This window comes from Macaca thibetana, chromosome 2, assembly GCF_024542745.1.
Source record: "Macaca thibetana thibetana isolate TM-01 chromosome 2, ASM2454274v1, whole genome shotgun sequence".
Classification (NCBI taxonomy): Eukaryota; Metazoa; Chordata; class Mammalia; order Primates; family Cercopithecidae; genus Macaca; species Macaca thibetana.
The window spans coordinates 154046699-154068028 of NC_065579.1; the positions used below are offsets into that span (position 1 = coordinate 154046699).

Sequence of the window (21330 nt, forward strand, 5' to 3'; positions counted from 1 at the left end):
CTTGACTTGTGGCCACATCACTCCATCCTCGTATCACCTTCTTTTCTGTGTGTCTTTTCTCTCCTGTCTGTGTCCAATCTTGCTCTGCCTCTCTTTTATAAGAATGCATATCATTGCATTTACACCCCACCCAATGATAATCCAGAATAAATCACTCCTCCCAAGATCCTTAAGTTAATCACATATTTGCCATATAAGATAATATTCGCTCTTTGCCACATTAGGTAAAATTTACAAGTTCCAGGAAGTGACTCTGTTTTGGGTATGCTTTTTAGCCTATCACAAGTCCCATTTGAGTCCCCAAGACTTTAGATTCCACAGTTCTTCCTTCAGCCCCATGAGCCACCTCAGTAGACTCCTCATCAGCCAGTAAGTTCCTTCCTGGCCCAGGCTAGCATGAATGGGTTCAGTCACTTGTATTAAGGGCGTCTTAAATAACACACATCCCCATGTCTGTAGCAGGCTGGGCATTGGAGGAAGTAGCAAGGTGCAGCAGACAGAACATTTGCTCTTTCATGAGTGTTTGGGAAAATCACTTTCCTTTCCCAGCTCTGCTGTTTCATAATCTTTGCAAATATTAAGCTTAAAGGACTATTGCATTTGTTTATGCTATCTTATTTTTTAAATACCCTGTAATTATATTTATGGCTTGATGATCATTTAACGATTTTTTTCAAATGTGATTTTAAAAACCCAACTTAAGAGGCTTGAGCAAAAAGAAGCAGGTAACAAACCTAAAATGTCTAGGGCTATATCAGGTACAACTTGATTTGAGGCCCTAATGATGCCACTGGACTCCATCTCCTGGTGCTGCCTCTTCAGGATTGGCAGTATCTCAGGCCCAGGCAGTGGCTCCCTGCAGCTTCAGAGTCACACTATCAGTACCCAGGCTAACAGAAAAGAGAGTCAGCCTCCCTAATGAGTAAACAAGTCTTGGAATTGGATTTCATTCACTCCATTGGTCTGACTTCTGTTGAATTCCTATTCAAAGTAATCACTATGGTCAAGAGGATGAAATGTGATTGGCTTATCCTAGGCCATTTGCATGGTTGAAGAGTGGAAGAAGAATGGTACTCCAGAGGGAAGGTGGATGTTGTTACCTGAAGTGTGGGGAAAGCATGCTGGGTGTGAAAGGAATCAATGTGTATTGAATACCATGACATTAAAAAATTTTATAAAATCCATTTATTCTTTGGGAGGCTGAGGCAGGCGGATCACAAGGTCAGAGATGGAGACCATCCTGGCTAACACGGTGAAACCTTGTCTCTACTAAAAATACAAAACAATTAGCCGGGTGTGGTGGCGGGCGCGTGTAGTCCCAGCTACTCAGGAGGCTGAGGCAGGAGAATGGTGTGAACCCAGGAGGCGGAGCTTACAGTGAGCTGAGATCACACCACTGCACTCCAGCCTGAGTGACAGAGTGAGACTCCATCTCAAAAAAAAAAAAAAATCCATTTATTTATCCAAATGAATAGGTCTGCCAAGTTTGTAATGAATAGATGGATTATCATAAATCATACTTTTATAAATATAATACAAAAATGTATACTACCAACTTGCAGAATTTTCCAAATTAATTTGAAGGAGATCGTGTGAGTTTAGTACCTTTAGACAGGGCAAAATAGGCATACATTCAAATTATGCATTACTTTGGATATGTCAATAAACACAAATATTTAATAGATATTTTATTTCCCCATGTTGCTGATGAAACCATCTTATCACAGATGCTCTCAATGGTTACATAAATGTCACCCTGAACATGATCAATTAACCATAATAAACATTGTACTCAACTCTCAAAGTGTTCTTTTGGCCTCAGTGTGAGATTCGATTTTCTGTAGCCATAGTTTTCAAACTTTGTAGTTACACACTACCACCAATGAGGCTAATATATACATTTAAAAACATGTAAAATATAAAATGAGTTAAAGATAAAATAATTAACATGCTTTTTTCTTTTTTCTTTTTATTTTTTTAGGATGGAGTCTCTGTTGCCCAGGCTGGAGTGCAGTGGCACAATCTCAGCTCACTGCAACCTCTGCCCCTTGCCTCGTGCCTCAGCCTCCCAAGTAGCTGGGATTACAGAGGCATGCCACCATACCCAGCTAATTTTTTGTATTTTTAGTAGAGGTACAGTTTCACTGTGTTGGCCAGGCTGGTCTCGAACTCCTGGCCTCAAGTCATCAGTCTGCCTCAGCCTCTGGAATTGCTAGGATTACAAGCGTGAGCCACCGCGCCTGGCCTAAAATAATTAACATTCTTTATTTTATTTATCAATGGTGAAAATACCTTTATGATCTCATTGAAAAAAAATAGTAGTACATTTAGTGAGCATGTTGTCATTACTTCATTTAGAATATATTTTCTAGACCGGGCATGGTGGCTCACATCTGCAATCCCAGCACTTTGGGATGCCAAGGCAGGCAGATTGCTTGAGCCCAGTAGTTTGAGACCAGCCTGGGCAACATGGGGACACCCTGTCACTAAAAAAAATACACAAAATTAATCAGCTTGGTGGCATACACTTGTAGTTCCAGCTACCCAGGAGGCTGAGAAAGGAACATCGCTTGAGCCTAGGATGTCGAGGTTGCAGTGAGCCATGATGACACCATTACACTCCATCCTTGGCAACAGAGTGAGACCCTGTCTCAAAAAGGAAAAAAAAAAAAAAAAGGACAATATTTGCCTAACATTTTGTGACAGAGAGCTGAAGGTCTGATTCTAAATCCAGTTTATTTTGATATTTGGTATTATAGCTGTCAGAGCTGAAAAAGCTAACCCAGTGTTATGAGCTGAACTGAGCTGCTTCCAAATTCACATTGAAGCCCGCACCTCCATGTGACTGTTCAGAGATACGGCCTTTAAAGATATAATTAAGGTTAAATGAGGTCATAAAGGCAGAGTCCACATTAGATAGGACTCATGTCTTTACAAGAAGAGGGAGAGACACTAGGTAAGAGCCATATGAGGACACAGGGAGGAAGCAGTCATCTGCCTGCCAAGGAGAGAGATCTCAAAAGAAATCAATGCTGCTGGCACCTCAGTCTTGTCATTCTGGCCTCCAGAACTGTGAGAAAATAAGTTCTTGTTGTTTAAGCCACCCAGTCTGTGATATACTTTTATGGCAGCCCTGGAAGATGAGAGCACCCACAAATATGGCTCTATTGGCTTGACTTTGGTCAAATTCCTACTCTTAATCACTATGGTCAAGGGGTTGAAATGTGGTGAATGGCTTATCCTAGGCCATTTACATGTTTGAAGAGTGGAAGAAGAATGGTACTCTAGAGTGAAGGTGGGTATTGTTACCTGAAGCGTGGCGAAAGCATGCTGGATGCGAAAGGAATCAATGTCTACCGAATATCATGACATTGACTTTCTACAGATACCATTGGCTCACCCACCAAATGACTCATTTTCCAGTCCTATAAACCATTCATGCAAAGGTGTTTTTTGTTGTTGTTGTTGAAACTTGGATCATAAATTCCCATCTGCTCTGGAAATCAAAATTAATTAAAAGGTTTTTTGTTTGTTTGGCTGGTTGGTTGGTTTCTGTTTGTTTGTTTTGAGACAGGGTCTCTCTCTGTCACCAAGGTTGGAGTAAAGTGGTGCCATCACAGGTCACTGCAGCCTCCACCTCCCAGGATCAAGTGATCTTCTCATCTTGGCCTCCCTACTCCCCCAGTAACTGGGACTACAGGGGAGTGCCACAATGCCCAGCTAATTTTTGTATTGTTTGTAGAGATGAGGTTTTGCCATATTTGCCCAGGCTAGTCTCAAATCCCTGGGCTCAAGTAATCCTCCCACTTCAGCCTCCAAAAGTGCTGGGATTACAGGTGTGAGCCACCATGCCGGGCCCAAGTTATTTTCAACAAATGAGTAAATAAACCACTGGAATTCTGTCTGAAGATTTTTAAACAGGTTAGAAAATTTTGTGTAAGTTTTTAAAATGTGCATACACGAGAGTTTTTATGGTGCCACACTTTTATTGTTTTGGATAACAAAATAGCCTAATGATAAGACATTTCCAAACATCCCATTTCAAAATATTTTCTCCACTGCATAGTTCTTTTAAAAGGTAATTATTTTCTCACTCATTGTTAGCATCACATTTTATCTTGAAGGGATAGATTGTGTGTAGATTTTTTTTTAAAATCAGATAGGTAACATTCTACTTGTTATCACATAAAAAGACAACAAAATGGGAACAGCTGTCTTTATGTCAAACAAAAATGTGTGTTATCAAGTTCAACAACATTTAAGGCCTCTGTCCCGAGAACAACTACGAGCCATAGTGAGGTATAAAACATATTCAGAGTCACTTCCCAAGCCATTACTGTGTTATACTCTGTTATATTTTCAATGATAAAATTTAGAAAATTAACCACATCAGTGACTTCCTATAACGTGTTATGTAGCTCTGACCTCAGTGTCTTTGCTGCAGTAGTTTATCCATAAATCTTGCAGTGAAGGATTTCATGTGTGAGCATAGCTGTGAAACTTTACCCTGAATCCTTCCACTCCGTTCAAAACTGTCATTGCCCTGCGGCTTCACTTACACAGTTCTTCCAGAAAATATTGTTTTCATTAAATAATTTATTATTAAGAATAAATGTTAGCCAGGTGCATTGGCTCACGCTTGTAATCCCAGCACTTCGGGAGGCCAAGATGGGTGGCTCACTTGAGGTCGGGAGTTCAAGACCAGCCTGACCAACGTGGTGAAACCCTGTCTCTACTAAAAATACAAAAATTAGCCTGGTGTGGTGGCACGCGCCTGTAATCCCAGCTACTCGGGAGGCTGTGGTGACAGAATCACTTGAACCTGGGAGGCGGATGCTGCAGTGAGCCCAGATTGTGCCACTGCACTCCAGGCTGGGAAACACAGCGAGACTCTGTCCCAAAAAAAAAAAAAAAAAAAAGAAGAATAAACCTTTTCCAGCATACCTTTCTTTAGTTGCTCACAAAAAAAGCAGTTCTTTGTGTATCTCTTTATTGAAACGGAATCTAGTCAATATAATAATCTGAGAAACATTCGAGAGTTTTGTATTTTCATTCACTACATAGCAAATCTCCCACATGGTATAATTTACTCTAATACATTTTTGTTTTCCTGCTAATCTTCAGCTATATAAATAGATATATATAAAAAACACATTTTATAGAGAATACATTATATGTAGAGTACATTTTATATATATAACACGTTATATATATAATTTTTTCTTTGTCAGTTGATCTATAATCTATAAAAACAATGCTTATCACTGGCTTGCTGTTAATAAATATGTGGGCGAATCTCTGTTCGAGGCTCGCAGCTCTGAAGGCTGTGAGACCCCTGATTTCCCACTCCACACCTCTATATTTCTGTGTGTGTGTCCTTAATTCCTCTAGCGCCGCTGGGTTAGGGTCTCCCCAACCCAGCTGGTCTCAGGAATTATATCTATATATAATTTTTTCTTTGTCACTCCCAAGGATGTGTTCTGACCAAAGAATGCATTTTAGCTTGTTATCACATTGTTTTCCATGTACTATTTCTACTATTTCTGATTAAGCAATAAGACAATTATTTTCCCCAAGGTATGTCTTTTGTCACTAACAAATCTAAAAGGAAGTCTCTAAACATTTAATATTAAACTGAGTGAAATTTTCTAAAGTACTAATTTGAGTATTGCATGTCTTCAGACATCACTGAAAAAAAAAATGAAAGGATTTGTCTTTATGTTCCAAACACCTGGTTTCTAAAGGTCTTGCAAATCCTAAGTACTTTTAATCAATATCTCAAAGCATACTTAGGATGAGGATGTGACTAATGATAATGAATGTGAATCTGTATTTCAAATAGCCTTATGGCTACTTTTGAATTTTTCGATTGACTTGTCTTCAGTCTCAGTCATTGTTGTCACTGTGTTAATGTGGCAGACATCGAGCTCTTTTTACAAGTAAGAAACTTGTCAGTTTTGTCCTTTTCCTATAAACAAGAAAAAGCTTTATTCTCAAAGTATAGTTTTTGTAGTTGAAATGTTTTTAATCTAGTTTAGTGAAAACTAGATAGTATGTAAATCCAGTTAAGTGGGCACACTGCAGTACATCACAATGTGTTAAAGGGAACTAGCTGTTGTCAGTCCCTTTGTGTAGGAAAACGTCCACTCTCCCCTCATAGTATTTGGCAAATGGGGTTTAACTCATGACTGTCTGACATGCGGATGAAATACTGGTGTCATAGTCAATTTATATATTCACAAAGTCAATTTCTATTTTCATATAGAAAATAAGTAAAAATAGAAGTTCTAATATTCTTCCTCTGTCTCCTGGGGATGCTGTACCCCACTTTTGAGAGCACAGATTTCATTGTAGGATGGCTGATTCACTACTGTAGTGACATTGGATACTCCCAGAATCCATTCCCTGCTTCTCCAGCCAACACTAGCCTGATTCTCTTTCGGGTGGTTCCACTTGACATCAGTTTGGGGATGTCAAGAAACTCAATTTGGACTTCAAAACAGGATATCCTAGGACTCTTTTTTTTTTTTTTTTTTTTTTGAGGTAGGGTCTCTGTTGCCCAGGCTGGAGTGTAGTGTAGGATCATGGCTTACTGCTGCCTCAACCTCCCAGGCTCAAGTGATCTTCCCACTTCAGCCTCCTGAGCCACTGGGACTACAGGTGCATGTCACCACGCCCAGCTAATGTAAAAAAAAATCTGTAGAGATGGGGTCTTCCTATGTTGCCCATGCTGATCTCAAACTGCTGGGCTCAAGCAATCCCCCCACCTTAGCCTCCCAAAGTGCTGGGATTATAGGCATGAGCCACCACACCCAGCCTCCTAGGACTTTTGTAGCAGCTCCAAAAAGAAGCTATGTCCCTCATCCACATGGTATAGTCCAAGGGTGTGAATTGGCCAGCACTGCAGCTAGTTTACCACACTGATAGCATAGACTGGAGCTTCCAGGAGCCACACTGTGACATCCGGGGATGAAATGAGACTGCTGAAGGTAGGGGCAAGAGAAGGCAAGAAATGGGATCTTTGGTGACCTTATTTGAGCTCCTGGATGAAGGCTTATCTAAATCCAGTCCTATCCATGGACTTCACAGCTGTAGGGGTCAATAAATTCCATTTAATTGTATAAACCCTATTTAAGTTGGTTTCTCTGTCACCTGAAACAAAAAAAATCCCTCATTAATATAAACTGTCAGCCCTCTCATGCAGTTTGTTTTCTGATTTTTACTTATTTTCATCTTTTGCTTTATTTATTGCAGAGTTAACCATACGCCATAGCACAGTTTTATGATCAGTACCTGTAAGATCTCTCTAGTGAATTATTTCCATAGCAGTGCATCTTAATTACATGCTTACTGTGTACTAGGCACTATTCTAAGTACTTTACATATTGATACATTTAATCTGCACAATAACTCTATGAAATCAGTACAATTATTATCACGATTTTATAGATGAGGCAACTGAGATGCAGAGAGGTTAAGTAACTTGCCCAAGGTTACATAATAAGTAGCAAAGCCAAGATTTACTACCAAGGCAATTTTGTACCAAGGCAGTCTGTCTCATAAACCCATGCTTTTAATTGCTACAGTGCACCACAAAGATTACACTAGTCACATGCTAACACTGATATTGTCCAACTGTCTGATTTTTGCTGCCATTGTGATGAGTGTAAAGTGACATTTATAATTTACTGTGTAACTTTGGACAAACTACTCAAACTCTGTGTCTGTTTCTTCATCTGTAAATTGGAGATAATAAAATAATACTGATTTCAAACAGTTGTTGTACAATTTAAATGATAGTAGTGATGTTGAGTGTCTTTACTTATTGTCCATTTGGGGTTCCCTTTTTGGAAATTGCCTGTTCATACCTATTGCCCTTTTTTATTGGGTTTCCTGTCTTTTTCTTATTGATTTGCAGAGTGTGTGTATGTGTGTGTGTTATGAGTTACATGTCAGTTTTACATATTTATACCTCCTTCTATCATTCTGTCTATGGTGCCCTTAGTTGAACAGGAATCTTGTGTTTCATTTTTATATACTCAAATCCATTCATTGTGTTCCAAATGTAGAGAGGATAAAGATATGAAAAACATTGTTTATGCTCTAAGCAACTTAAAAGTAGCTGGAGAATCAAGAACAACTATGAGAACAAGTGTTAAACATTGTATAGCAGTCTGCAATATGATGCCCTAAGTTGTAAGGCTGAGTAGCCAACAGTATAAACTTGGGAAAGTATCTAAATCTTCCTGAGCTTCAGTTTATTTGGAAAACGGAAACAATTTTAAAAAAGACCTTTCCATTTACTGTATTTTTTAAAATTTTTATTTATTATTATTATTATTATTATTTTGAGATGGAGTCTCTCCCTGTTGCCCAATCTCAGCTCACTGCAACTTCTGCCTCCTGCGGTCAAGCAATTCTGGTGCCTCAGCCTCCTAAGCAGCTGGCACTACAGTTGCCCACCACCATACCCAGCTAATTTTTGTATTTTTAGTAGAGACGGGGTTTAATCATGTTGGCTAGGATGGTCTCGAACTCCTGGCCTCAAGTGATCCGCCTGCTTTAGCCTCCCAAAGTGCTGGGATTACAAGGTGCGAGCCATCATGCCCAGGCTCCTTTCCATCTATTGTGATAATTAAATAAAATAAGAGATGTTGAATGGTTCTCATAGTACCTGGTGTATAGTACCAACTACAATTTAGATGCAAAACAGATCAATGAGATAATAATGGCTATCATGTTTGGAGGTCTACTACCTGCCAGGCACTTTTTATATGTATCTGCTTAAATTTCACAACTCCCTGCAAGGCATTATCACTGTCATTTGTCAGACGCAGAAACCTAGGTTCAGAGGGCTTATTATTTGATGAAAGTCAGGCCACACAGCTAGTAAATGGCAGTGATAGGATGGAAAGCCAGATTGCTTTGACCTCAAACCTCCCGTGCCTTCTACTATGCCAAGCTGTTGTCAGAAAAGATACTAAGGAAGCAATGAAACTTGACGTGGTTCCTGAAAACAAAGCAAACAAACCAACCCAAGCATTTTAGTAGATAGGAGGAAGGGAGGAAAGATCATGCCAGATTCTGAGAGAGTGCAGTGGATCTGCAAGGGATGCAATGTATTGAGAGTTATTCGAGGGCAGAAGCAAAACTTTATCCACCATACTTCCCTTCAATCCTCACACAGTGACCAAGACAGAGTATCTGGTGCGGAACATTTATTCCCTAATCTTATTATCCTAACAGGGGAGCAGGAGTAAGTTGTCTGACTGGCGAGTTTGAAAGAATTGGGCATGTGTCACTCTATCCCCTCAAGTTTGGGGAGCAGGCATGTCCCAGGAGGCACATGTTTTCTGCTCTTCCATGCAGTCAGTCTAGTTTTTACACAGGCAGGTTTTCCAGCTCTGCTTGTGACTGAGTGGACATGTTCAATTCTGGGCCCACTGTCCCTTCAGATCTAAAGTCATGGCTGCCATTCCAGCCTTTAGCAGAGACAAAGCTGACATTTTGCTCTCCATAAGTCTGACTCCTGCTGCTATCTCAATGGATTCTGAACTTACATGGGGACCATGGGTTTATCTTGAAGCCCCCTAAAGCCACAACAGTGGGCACTCAACAAACCAGCAGAGTGAAAATGACAAGTTCAGAGGACAATGAGAAGACGGGCCTGCTTTGAGTGGAGGAAGCACGCCGATGTAGTTGAAGAGAAGTTAGATGAACAGGGTGGGCCCAGTAATGGACGGCTTATAAGAAGGGCAGAGTTTGGATTTGATGTGGGAAGAAGAGCGTTGAAAGTTTCTGAGTGGAGGAAGAACATGAACACTAGGAAGACAGTGTTTAAAATAAGGTAGCGAACGAATATGAAAATGGATTGCAGTAGAGACTACAGGGAAGAGACTGGAGCCCTAGGACAAAGAAAGGAGGTTTCTAGAATTTCTGAGTGAGGGAGGATGAAGGTTTGGCCTAGGAAAGTGGACATGTGAACGGAGGCGAGGGGATGCATATGAGATCTCAGCGGGTAAACTGCCAGGCTAAGGGTACAAGCTGGCTCTGAGAAAAGGAGATAGGTTTGAAGGCAACCACCCTGAAAGAGGTAGATGAGCAGGCCCTGAGGCTGAGGGAAGTGAGGCTTAGCCTTGGGCATGTGAAATCTGAGTTGCTAAGTGGATCTGTTCTCTGCACCAGTTATGGCAGGAAAGGCGCCTTAATTATGAGCATTTTAGGGAGTTAACCCTGTCAAAGAGGTAGCACACTTTCGCAGGCCAAGGGGTGGGACGAAGGTGGTGAAGATGGCAAGCCTGAACACAGAGGCTACTTGGGATGACAGGGGTGGGAGGAGGGACACAGGTGATGAGTGAGTGGGCGAAGAGGAGGGGGACACCACTCCCGGGCCCGAGGGAACGAGGGGATGAGGCTGCCGGCAAATGCTGGACTCAGGATCTTCCCAGCAGAGCAGGGCGCCCGCCACCTCACCCAGGACAATGCACCGTAGAACCCACAGCAGACTTCCCCACGCCGGGCGGTCTTCCCGGCCCTGCACCCACTTCCCGGTGCCCCGCTGCCCTGTTGCCGTGACACCCTCGACCCCGGGATGCGGGGTCTCCTCTGCCTCCCTGGGCCTCCCCCTTCAGCCTTGGGGGGCGGCTCCGCTTCCCAGGCCGCGGGACGTCTTTACCTCCAGGTTCCAGTCCCGGCCCTTCCCGGGCCCCCCGCGGCACCGCCCACCTGGCCACAGCCGCAGCCCGCCCGGGCCGCCGCCAGCCAGCAGCCCCTCCCGGGGTGGAGTTTCCCCTCCCCCTCCCCCTTTGTGGCAGGGCCCCACGGGACGCCCCCTCTGCCTCCGCTGCACGTCCAGTGGGACGAAGGGGCGCCGTACTAGGGGCCGTGCGGAGAGAAGGGTTCGGCGGCGCCAGGACTCCCGCGGGCTCCCCGGAGCAGGGGGCGGGAGGAGGGGGAGCGGGAGCCGCGGGGGCCTCTGCAGCAGAAGGGGGAGGAGAATGGGGAGGAGCTGGTGGGCAGGCAGGCGGGGAAGGAGAGGTCTTAAGGGGCGGCGAGCCCAGGTCGGATTTCCTCCGAGGCTGGCGATCGGCGGAGCTCCAACCTCCGCTTAGAGCTCGCTGCGGCCGTCCTGCCCCGTGCCCTCGGAGACCTGGACCGTACCACGGTGAGCGCAGGGCGCGACGCGCGGAGGCCGGACTCTTCGGGCGGCCGGGGGTGCTCGGGCGGAGGGAGCGAGCCTGCGGGACCCGAGCAAGTTTCCCAGGTCGGCGCGGGGCCCGGCGCCTTCAGACCCGCTCTCTTCTCTCTTCCGCAGATGTGGAAACGCTGGCTCGCGCTCGCGCTAGCGCTGGTGGCGGTCGCCTGGGTCCGCGCCGAGGTAGGCGAGGGGCCGAGGAGTCCGAACTCGGTCCCCGGGGCCGCTTGGGTCTGCGCGCTGGGCGGGTGGGCGCGCGTCCTGGGGATGCTCTCCCGGGGTGGCGCTGGGAGTTTCCGTCCTTGGGGTGGGCTGGGGTGGAGCTGGGGGAGTGCTGTGAACAGAAATGCTACTCACGAAACTTAAATCTCTAAAGCAGGAAAAGTAGTTCGGGCCGTAAGCGGGAGCCCCAACGCGGCTAACATGGAGGGAGAGCGGGGAGGAGGAGAGGGGACGGGCTGGGCCGACGGGGACGAGGCGGCGACTGGAGCAGCAGCGAGTTCAAAAAGGCGCCTCAGTTCCTTCCTTCACTTCAGAGGAGACAGAGTAGTTGGGGACTTCTCCCTCCCAAGTCTGTCTCCGGGGGGCAGGGGCAGAGGAATCTCCGGATTCTTCTTTTGGGGCAAAATTAATTTTCCTTTCTCTCTTTTAAAGTGAGATCATGATTCCCTGAAATGTATTTTTTTCTTTGTGGAGTGCCCTCGGGTTATGTGTTATCATCTGGGCCTTGTAACGGCCTTTTCCGAAATGTTCCCTGTAACGTTGCGCAAGTGTAAGAGAAAATCCATTGCTCTGCTCTTTGGGGGCTCGAGTTTCCAGTTAAAGCGTTTCAGCGCTTGTTTTTTTGTACCAATTTTTTCAACTCTAACGACCTTCCTGAGACACTACAAACAAACCAACAAACTCTTTGCTCAGAAGCCCCTCCATTAACTCAAAGGTTTATGGACAGAAAATAAACAATTCTAAATTCCCCGGGCTCCAGTCTCCAGGAAAGTGAGGTCAGAAACTAAACATTTGATAATTATGGCAGGAAATATGGAAGGAATTAAAAAGCATGAGGGAGAAGAAATGGAATGCACATTACAAAAGAAATAGCTCCCTGGTGGGTGGTTTATGCTCCCCGTTTGAATTTTTTCCTTCATATTACAGTTTAACCACACCCTTAGCATTGCAGCTTGACTCTGCCCAAAAAAGTCATAAATGCATACAAGGTCTTCACAATTTTTAAAAAATACGCATTGGTCTGAATTCTCATTTAATTGACTACTGCATTGTTGATTGAGGTGGAAACTCAATCAACTGTTTTTACTCCCAATGAAATAAAAGTAGCTAATATTTATTAAATATCTGCTGTGTTGTAATAGAATTCCACTTTAATGACAGATACATTGAGTCAGAGAAGCTTACCCAATGCTCTCAGCTACTAAATGCTAAGGGTGGGATTTGAACCCAAACAGTCTGGCTCCGGACCCAAGGCTCTTGACTACTAGACCACACCACTTCCAAGCACAATGGTTTAACATTTACCAAGTACATTTTTGTATACCACACATTGGGCTATGTACATTACTTGCAGTTATTTCTTTTAAAGCTCCCAAACCCTATAATGTAGGTTTTATTAACCCGATTTTACAGAGGAGGAAACAGGTTTAAGGAGATTAGGTAACTTGCCCAGGGTCATACAACTAGTTAGCTCTGAAGCAGGATCTGAGCCCACCTGTCTATCTTTGGAGCCCATCTTGAATTCCATGTCTGCTTCTTACCCATTTGGTTTCCAGGGTTTGCATTTGAGGGAGTATTCCCCTTCACTGGCTGATGTAGCCCTGGTTAAGAAACATTCCTCCATCCCCTGCTGTGGCCCTCAAAAGGCAGCTGCAGACCAGTGATGGATGAGGTGAATCCCTGGTTGGTTTTCCAGCAGGCTTAAGAATTGCCAGCCAGTGTGTGAAATCACTCAGTGAACTGGAATGCAAATATGAGGTGTGAGGAGGCTGCTGGTTCACTCACCAGGCTGTGTGGCCCAAGGTCTGGGATCTATTCTAGGCGGCCTGCAAGACACACACCCCTCCCAACCCCCTTCCTCACAGGGAAAACTTATCCCTGGTAGGAAGTTCCCCCAGCAGCAATTTCCTGCTGGAGGTAGAAGAGCATCCAGGGCTCTCACAGAATTCCCAGGCGAACTCTACAGGGAAGAAGGCAAAATAGAGAAGTACTGAGATGTAAAAACAGAGTGTGTTGGTGGAGAAAGGAGACTGTAAACTCAGTGTGTGGAAATGGTCACAATGAAAAGAGCGAGGGGTAGGTATGAGCTAGGTTACATTCCATGGCTCCAGGTTATTAAGGATTATTATCTTTTAATTATTCCAACTTCCTGGTGCCTGGCCAAGTAACATTTGGCAAGTTTTTAATCCATTTAATAATAATATACCTTTAACTATTGATGAGGAGGTACATTAACCCTCTCCCTCTGGGAATGGAAATTTGGATTTTTTTTAAAGCATTTTATCTTGTAGTTAGTGGTGCTTGCCGTTTAAATGTCTTCCTTGTTAACTCTAGGGACGGTCTGCAGAAATTGTCACATCATGATATTTACAGTCTTTATTGACATGAATCTATTGTAAACTTTAAGTCAGCTAAAATTGTACGAATATTGTTGAACTTTTTAGAAATGAAATTTAGAAAATAAATTGAGGTGTCTTGGTGCTTTGTGCTTTTTTGCAACCGTAAATATTTAATTCAGCATATTTTTAAAAAATTTTAATCGCTTTACAAATCATGTTAATTTTGAAGCAGCCAGAGCCTCTGTAGTAAACTTCAGAATCAGAGTTGCTCACCACTTGGGAAAAGGTAATTGTCATCAGTATTAATGCCAGTCTATGTCAATCCCATTTGGTTAGATTCTCAAAATTATTAACAAAAGTCATTAAGGAGCCTGGGCTTAGGGGCTCATGCCTGTAGTCCCAGCACTTTGGGAGGCCAAGATGGAAGGACTACTTGAGTCCAGGAATTTGAGACCAGCCTTGGCAACATGGTGAGACCATATCTCTACAAAAAATAAGAAAATTAGTTGGGCATGTTAGCACACGCCTCTGGTCCCAGCTACTCAGGAGGCTGAAGCAGGAAAATCACTTGAGCCCAGGAGGTTGAGGCTGCAGTGAGCCATGATGGTGCCACTGCACTCCAGCCTGAGCAACAGAACGAAACCTTGTATTTAAAAAAATAGAAACAAACTCATTAAGCAGAGTGTCATATTGTTTTGAATGTGTTTCATGGTCTCCTACTTCCTTGGCACCTCGTGATTGCTTTCTCATTGCTGCTTCTCTTTCTTACCTGCTCACTCTCTTACTACTCTGTCTGCAGCATATACCTTCAGCCAGCCTCCCTCCAGATTCTGCCACATCCACCTGAGCACACACACCCATGCACTCTGTAGTCTGCTTGAAAGAGGGTACTGGGTGCAGCGTATGTCTCTAGATGTGTGTAGATTAACATGTGAATGGACTAGACAGAGAGGGCAGCAGCAGAGGGAATGCCTCCACTAACAATTACACAGATACGCCTTTTCTAGATTATCTGGGGAGGGGCCTGTGTGAGCTTGCTCTTCAACCCTTTCCCATCCCCTTCGCATTGGGAATTACTGCAGTTCATTGAGAAGTGTTGATGGTGGATGCATGGTACGGAGCCTGGGAAAATGTTAAGAACACAGGCGGTAGTGTGTGTGCCCTTGAAGCTCAGTCAGTGGATATCTGTCACTCTAACATGGCGGGCTGAAGAGAACCCTGTGAGCCCAACTGCCTGCTTTAGGAAGACAGCCCTGGCAAGTACCCAAGCATATCCCAACTCTCCTTTGGTGGATGTCTCTGCTGTCACTATGATTCCCAGCATTCCAGGTCTAGAAATTCATTATGATAAGTCACATGTACAGTTGACTGATTTGTAGTTCAGAATCCTCGTTCCAGTAAGGGATCCGTGCTTGACCCATGAACTTTGAGTGCTTTACCTAAGAGAGAACAGTAACAATTCTACAAACAGATGTACTTCACTTAGCTCTAGACGTGCAATACTAGAAGATTATGAGGGCTTTGTCCTTCTGAGGCCACGTTTCTTAACCTCATTTGTACCCTATTATCAGCATATAGTTAACCACTAGGGGTTTTATTCGGGAGCTCCTCTGTGTTCTTTAGAATTGTTCTGATGGTAGACTCAAGTAAGCCTTGCATCTAACCCGTATCTCTGACTGCATCTTCTTGGAGCCACAACTTGTATTATTAACAAAGCTAAAGAGATCACTAAAATGATCTCTTGCTTGTTTATCCTTTGGCAAATAAGCTACTTGTTGCAATTCTAGAGACCACTGCTGGAAATTGGGCTGTAAAACATAGCAGGGATTCTGCGGACTAGCCAGAACAGAAGGACAAGCACCCAGCATATGAGGCCCTGGCCATTGCAAGTGGCTTTAGAAGGTGGACACGTTACAGTTCTCTTAGAACTTTCTGGATTGGGTGACAGAAACCAAGACTCCATCCCCAGGCTCACAGAAGCAAGTTGGAGAGGAACCATGAGGTGACAATCTGGTTGTGGGCTGAGGTGGATGTAATGATCCCAGAGGAAATGCCCCAAAGATGAAAAGAAAGTCTTCAAAGTCAGTGAGGCAGAGCAACGCATGCTGCCACAAGAACAGGAAGTAAAGGATGAGCTGTAAATACCAGTGATCACATATGAGAATTGAAAATGTCATGGATTCTTTGTCTTAGTCCTCTTCAAATAACTGGACGTCTGGCAGAATGTTTCTAACAGACATAAATTTTATTAGGTTAATGATACCAGTTAATAGGGAAAAGTAGAGTTAGATAGGTTCATGTTGTAAGCCAGATGAATAATGTCCTCAGAAGGCAAATGCATACTTTTTGTCTAGGATGCTCTATTCTGACTCCTGCTATTTTGGCAAGGGGCACTTTCTCTAAGAGGACGCCATGAATGGCGTGGCCTTCCCTTCACTGTCCTCATCGAGCCTATTCCCTCCTGCAGCTGAGCGCACCTGGTACTCAGGTGACCTGAGTCACAGTGAAGCACAGGGCATGGTCTCTGCCCTCAAATTATTTACAATCTAGTGGTGGGCCCAGGTGCTTTAAATCATGGCAGCTACAGTTTATATTATTATAACTACATAGTAACTAGCAGTTTTATACTTATTATTGCTGTTTGTTTTTTAAATTTACATTAATGTAGGGCTTTCCTTTGTAAGATCCTTTTATGGTAGCCAAATGCACAAATCTTCCATGTATAGCTTCATGAACTTTTACATCTGGCCCATGTAGGCACCATCCAATAAGACGGAGGGAGTCGGTACAGAAAGGAGGCTATGAACCTGTGTGTTACCATGAAGTTACATACAGAAAAGTTACCATGAAGAAAATGAGGGATAGGGATGATCTATCTGTGCCCAAATACAACCATCTTTTAATCTGTCTCTTCTCTTGGTGTCTAGCCCAGGTAACATTTGGCAAGTTTTTAATCAATGTTTTAACAACAGCAAACCTTCAATAATTGATGAAAGGTAAATTAACCCTCTATATGAGATTTACTATTTGGATGTTATTTTTAACATTTTAACTCGTTAACAATAAATGGCTTTCCTTGTTAGCTACAAGGATGTGCAGCAAACACAGTGAAATACAGCCTTTGTTGAAATGAATCTGTTTTAGTAAACTTTAGATCAGCTTTGGGGAGCTTTCTTGACTGTTTGGTGGATGGATAGATATTCCAGGGCTCACTGTAATCTTTATTAAATTCGGCAAAGAACTCAAATCATTCTGTTAGACCACTTTGCCCTGGTCATTATTACTTTTGAAAGGACTCTACATAAGATGTCAGTCATGTTATTTATGACAGGAAAAAACTTAACACTGACTACATAGTCAACCATAGGAGAAGGGTTAAATAAATAATGGAACAGCTATATGTGCCACCAAAAGCATTTACAAAAACATTTTGAAGCTCTGGCAAATGATTATAATTTAATTTAGAAAGCACACACCCCCCCAGCTTTATTCTCCAACTGTAAACATTTATAGAAAAGTACAACAAACAAATGTGTTAGAAATTATCTGTAGGTAGTGGATTTATGGGTCATTTTATTCTTTGTCTTAGTCTTTTCTATATTCTCTCAGCTTTTAATTAGCATATTTTATTTTCATATTTTATCAGAAAATAACATACTAACTTTTTTATTTAAATAAAATACCACATATTAGGAGAAGGGAAAATTCCTCTTGAAAAAAGGAGGGGATCACAAGAATCGTCAAGATGTCAAGGCACTGGATGAAATATCCAAGGGGCAGGACTTCAGGGATTGCTTAAGGAGAAAAAGGTGGGGTGGTAAATGGCCTTTCAGAGATGGCACAGACATGACATACATATTACTACTATCCTCTCCCTTACCCATGACACACATTTCTAATCAATCATAGAATTCTTTCCTACTGAACTTGGAGAAGATTTGAAAATCCTACTCAACAATGTTCTAGGTAGCCACTAACAATGAGAGTCTATATGAGATGAAAGCTATTTACCATCCCTGCTGGAAAAATCAGTCCAATTTCACAAACATTGACACATCTTTAGCCAAAATTAAGATAATTAGAAGGCAGAGTTTGGGACTGTATGAAACTGACAAAAACAACATGGGGTAATAGGTGATAGAACTGGGTTAGCAAATGGATGAAATGTCAGGAAAACAGCACTTACACCAGATTTTGGCCCAGGCTTCTAAGCTCTTTGGATGAATCTGAACACCTTAAAATAAGCCAGACCCTCTAACATTGGCCCCATCAACAAAATATGAGAATTTTCTTGGCTATTCTGATGAAGTAAACAGTTGCTCTGCTAAAGTTCTAAGAGCTGCTGCTGTCACAGATAACAGCTTTTGCATTAGCAGCAGCCTGGCAGTAACTTGCTAATAGAATGCTCTTTGGGTATTTGGAGTACAAAATAATTCCCATAAATCTTCATTTCCTGCTTTGGTTGGAGGATTTCCATTTAATCTTTTCGTAGACTTTAGATGCTCATTTGGAAGCCATCACCAATAAACTATTCCCAGGATTAAGTCTGAATGTATGACCCCCATATATCCCTTGAATAATCCTGGACACTATTTGTGACCAGCCAAGCTGTTGCCAAACAAGTCATGTGATACATGACAAAAGCTATCACATGTTGCAGGCCCAGATTTACACGTGCATGCATGTGTGCATGTGTGTGTGTATGTCACGGGATATTGGCTTGAATTGATGTAAGGAAAACATCTCTCTGTCTTTCTATACTTTTTGTTGTTTCAAGATTTAAAATCCTATGTCTGAGGCAAAATTTGTCTTTTCTCCTGTCTTTCCTCTTATCCTTCAATGACAGTTAATAAGTGTAATTTATTGATCTACAGAAGTGTCAGGCATTATGCTAGTCAGTTTGCACATATGCTACTATTAGGAAGAGTGTCGGACTAAAAAGCCTTACCACACAGATCCCTGTTCTGAAGGAGCTGCTACCACCATAGCTTCTTGGCCATTAGGGGTCAGATGTAAGGCTTTAGCAGAAATTCCCCTTCCTCACCTCTTGCCACTACTTCAGAAAATCCTGAAACATGGCAGTGGGATAGATGGCCCCTGCCCTCTCGGAATTTGAAAGACTCCACTTGGGCAGCTGGGGCCCTTTTCAGCCTGTCCACCTAATCAGTATGTCCAGTAGATGGCAGCTTTTTGTGTGGAACTTTATCTTACCTTGTGACCATTCCGGGGGTCTGCTGTTTTTCTCTTCCCGTTTTCCTTGTCTTTTCTTGTTCTCATTTCTGGGTGTCTCCAAGTCTGCTTTTTTTTCTTTTTCTTTTTTTTTTGAGATGGAGTCCCGCTCTGTCGCCCAGGCTGGAGCACAGTGGTGCCATCTTGGCTCACTGCAACCTCCTCCGCCTCCCGGGTTCTAGTGATTCTCCTGCCTCAGCCTCCTGAGTAGCTGGGATTACAAGCGCCTGCCACCACACCCGGCTAATTTTTGTATTTTTATTAGAGATGGGGTTTCACCTTGTTGGCCAGGCTGGTCTTGAACTCCCAACCTCAAGTGATCCACCTGCCTCAGCCTCCGAAAGTGCTGGGATTAGAGGTGTGAGCCACGATGCCAGGCCTAAATCTGTCTTTTTCACAGACTCTGTAACAAACCCATTTTGTTATTAAGAGCAACATTGTAGAACAATGAAAGAGTCTGACTTAGAAATCCTGCTGTGCCCTTTTCTGGGCACCTTTTTAAAGTCATGTAATGTCTCTAACTTGTAGCTTCAGTTAAGAGCGAGGGCTTTGAGGCAGTGGACTGAGTTTGAATTCTGGCCTTGTCTAGCTGTGAGGCCTTGTGCAAGTTACTTAACCTCCCTGAAGTCACTTTCCTTACCAGTAGAATGGGAATCATTCCGTGTCTCTGCCTGTCTACTCGATTAGATCATGGAAAAGATCTCCTCCACTCATGGTATATAGTCAACACCAAAAACAAATACCTGCAAGAGATGAAGGGCCGCTTACCAGTCCCTACGAGGCAGGGACAAAGAATGTTTTTGACTAATGATTTCACCAAGAGAATTCTCAATATACAAGTAAACATCCACTAGGCGTTGTCTTTATTTGCATAGCCTTTGTGCTGGCTCAGGTTGTTACTCTGATACTGATTTAACCTTGAGAGGAAGTATAACATAATGGCTTAGTGCTCAGACCTGGAAGCTAGATTAAATCCTAGCACTGCCCTTAGTAGCCATGTGATCTTGGGAAAACTACTTAAAACCTCTCTGAGCCTGTTTCCCCATCTCTAAAATGTGCTTAATCCAGAGTATCTACCCCATAGGTTAGTTGTGAGAATGAAATAAGCTCTTACATGTAAAGCAGAGTGTTTTGGCACACAGTGTGCAGTGTTAGTTGGTATTATCATCCTCATGACATCTCTATGGGATGAACTTCAAAAGCCATGGGGGTGTGTGTGTGTGTGTGTGTGTGTACATGTGTGTATGTTGTGTATGTCCGTACACGTGTGTTTGAGCACACATTCACGCATGTGTATATGTGTGTATGTTGTGTATGTGTACACGCGTGTGTTTGAGCACACATTCACGCATGTGTATATGTGTGTATGTTGTGTATGTGTACACGCGTGTGTTTGAGCACACATTCACGCATGTGTATATGTGTGTATGTTGTGTATGTGCGTACACGTGTTTGAGCACACATTCACGCATGTGTATATGTGTGTATGTTGTGTATGCGTACACGTGTGTTTGAGCACACATTCACGCATGTGTATATGTGTGTATGTTGTGTATGTGTACACGTGTGTTTGAGCACACATTCACGCATGTGTATATGTGTGTATGTTGTGTATGTGCGTACACGTGTGTTTGAGCACACATTCACGCATGTGTATATGTGTGTATGTTGTGTATGTGCGTACACGTGTGTTTGAGCACACATTCACGCATGTATATATGTGTGTATGTTGTGTATGTGTACACGCGTGTGTTTGAGCACACATTCACGCATGTGTATATGTGTGTATGTTGTGTATATGCGTACACGTGTGTTTGAGCACACATTCACGCATGTGTATATGTGTGTATGTTGTGTATGTGTACACACGTGTGTTTGAGCACACATTCACGCATGTGTATATGTGTGCTCATGGCATGCAGAAATCTCCTTGCTGCTTTTTCCCTCTCCAGAGATTTAAGTATCACCTTCTTTTTTAAAGAGAAAACTAGGATATTTATTTCAGTGGATGCTTTAAGGCCCAGAATTTTTATCAGAACCCTTGCTTCTACTGAGCTAATCTTGCCCTTAAACTTCTATATAGTGTTGCTTCTGTGAAGCCACAGTTCTATCATTCCTCCAGGAAGAGATTGAAGTACTCATGGAGCATCTCCTGTGCAGAGGCAGTAGGATAGGAAGCCAGCATAGGTTTTCCTAAAGGTAGAGTGAGTGAATGGAAATAACTGGGAAGAAAACAGAAAGAAAAGGCAAAAAAAGATGTATGTATGGAGGTAGCAAACAGATATCTTGGGTGGTCATTTTCATTTTGCTGTGGTCTTCATAGCATGACCTGTTACCAGGCAATAA

The 21330-nt window shown here is 43.0% G+C and overlaps 3 protein-coding genes across 5 annotated transcripts in view; 2 read left to right on the plus strand and 1 right to left on the minus strand.

The window, feature by feature from the left end:
* The window catches only part of NDUFB4 (NADH:ubiquinone oxidoreductase subunit B4), an 812324-nt gene that overhangs the window by 139168 nt on the left and 651826 nt on the right, over positions 1–21330 (minus strand). The window lies entirely within an intron of this gene.
* The window catches only part of LOC126949250 (cytochrome c oxidase copper chaperone), an 846236-nt gene that overhangs the window by 62740 nt on the left and 762166 nt on the right, over positions 1–21330 (plus strand). The gene's annotated exons all lie outside the window — the stretch shown is intronic.
* Positions 11049–21330, plus strand: part of FSTL1 (follistatin like 1) — a 54585-nt gene continuing 44303 nt past the window's right edge. Inside the window, exons 1-2 of the mRNA XM_050781899.1 lie at positions 11049–11164; positions 11315–11377. Coding sequence (XP_050637856.1) covers positions 11315–11377 — 63 coding nt within the window. The 5' untranslated portion in view covers positions 11049–11164. The remainder of the gene's footprint in view (positions 11165–11314; positions 11378–21330) is intronic.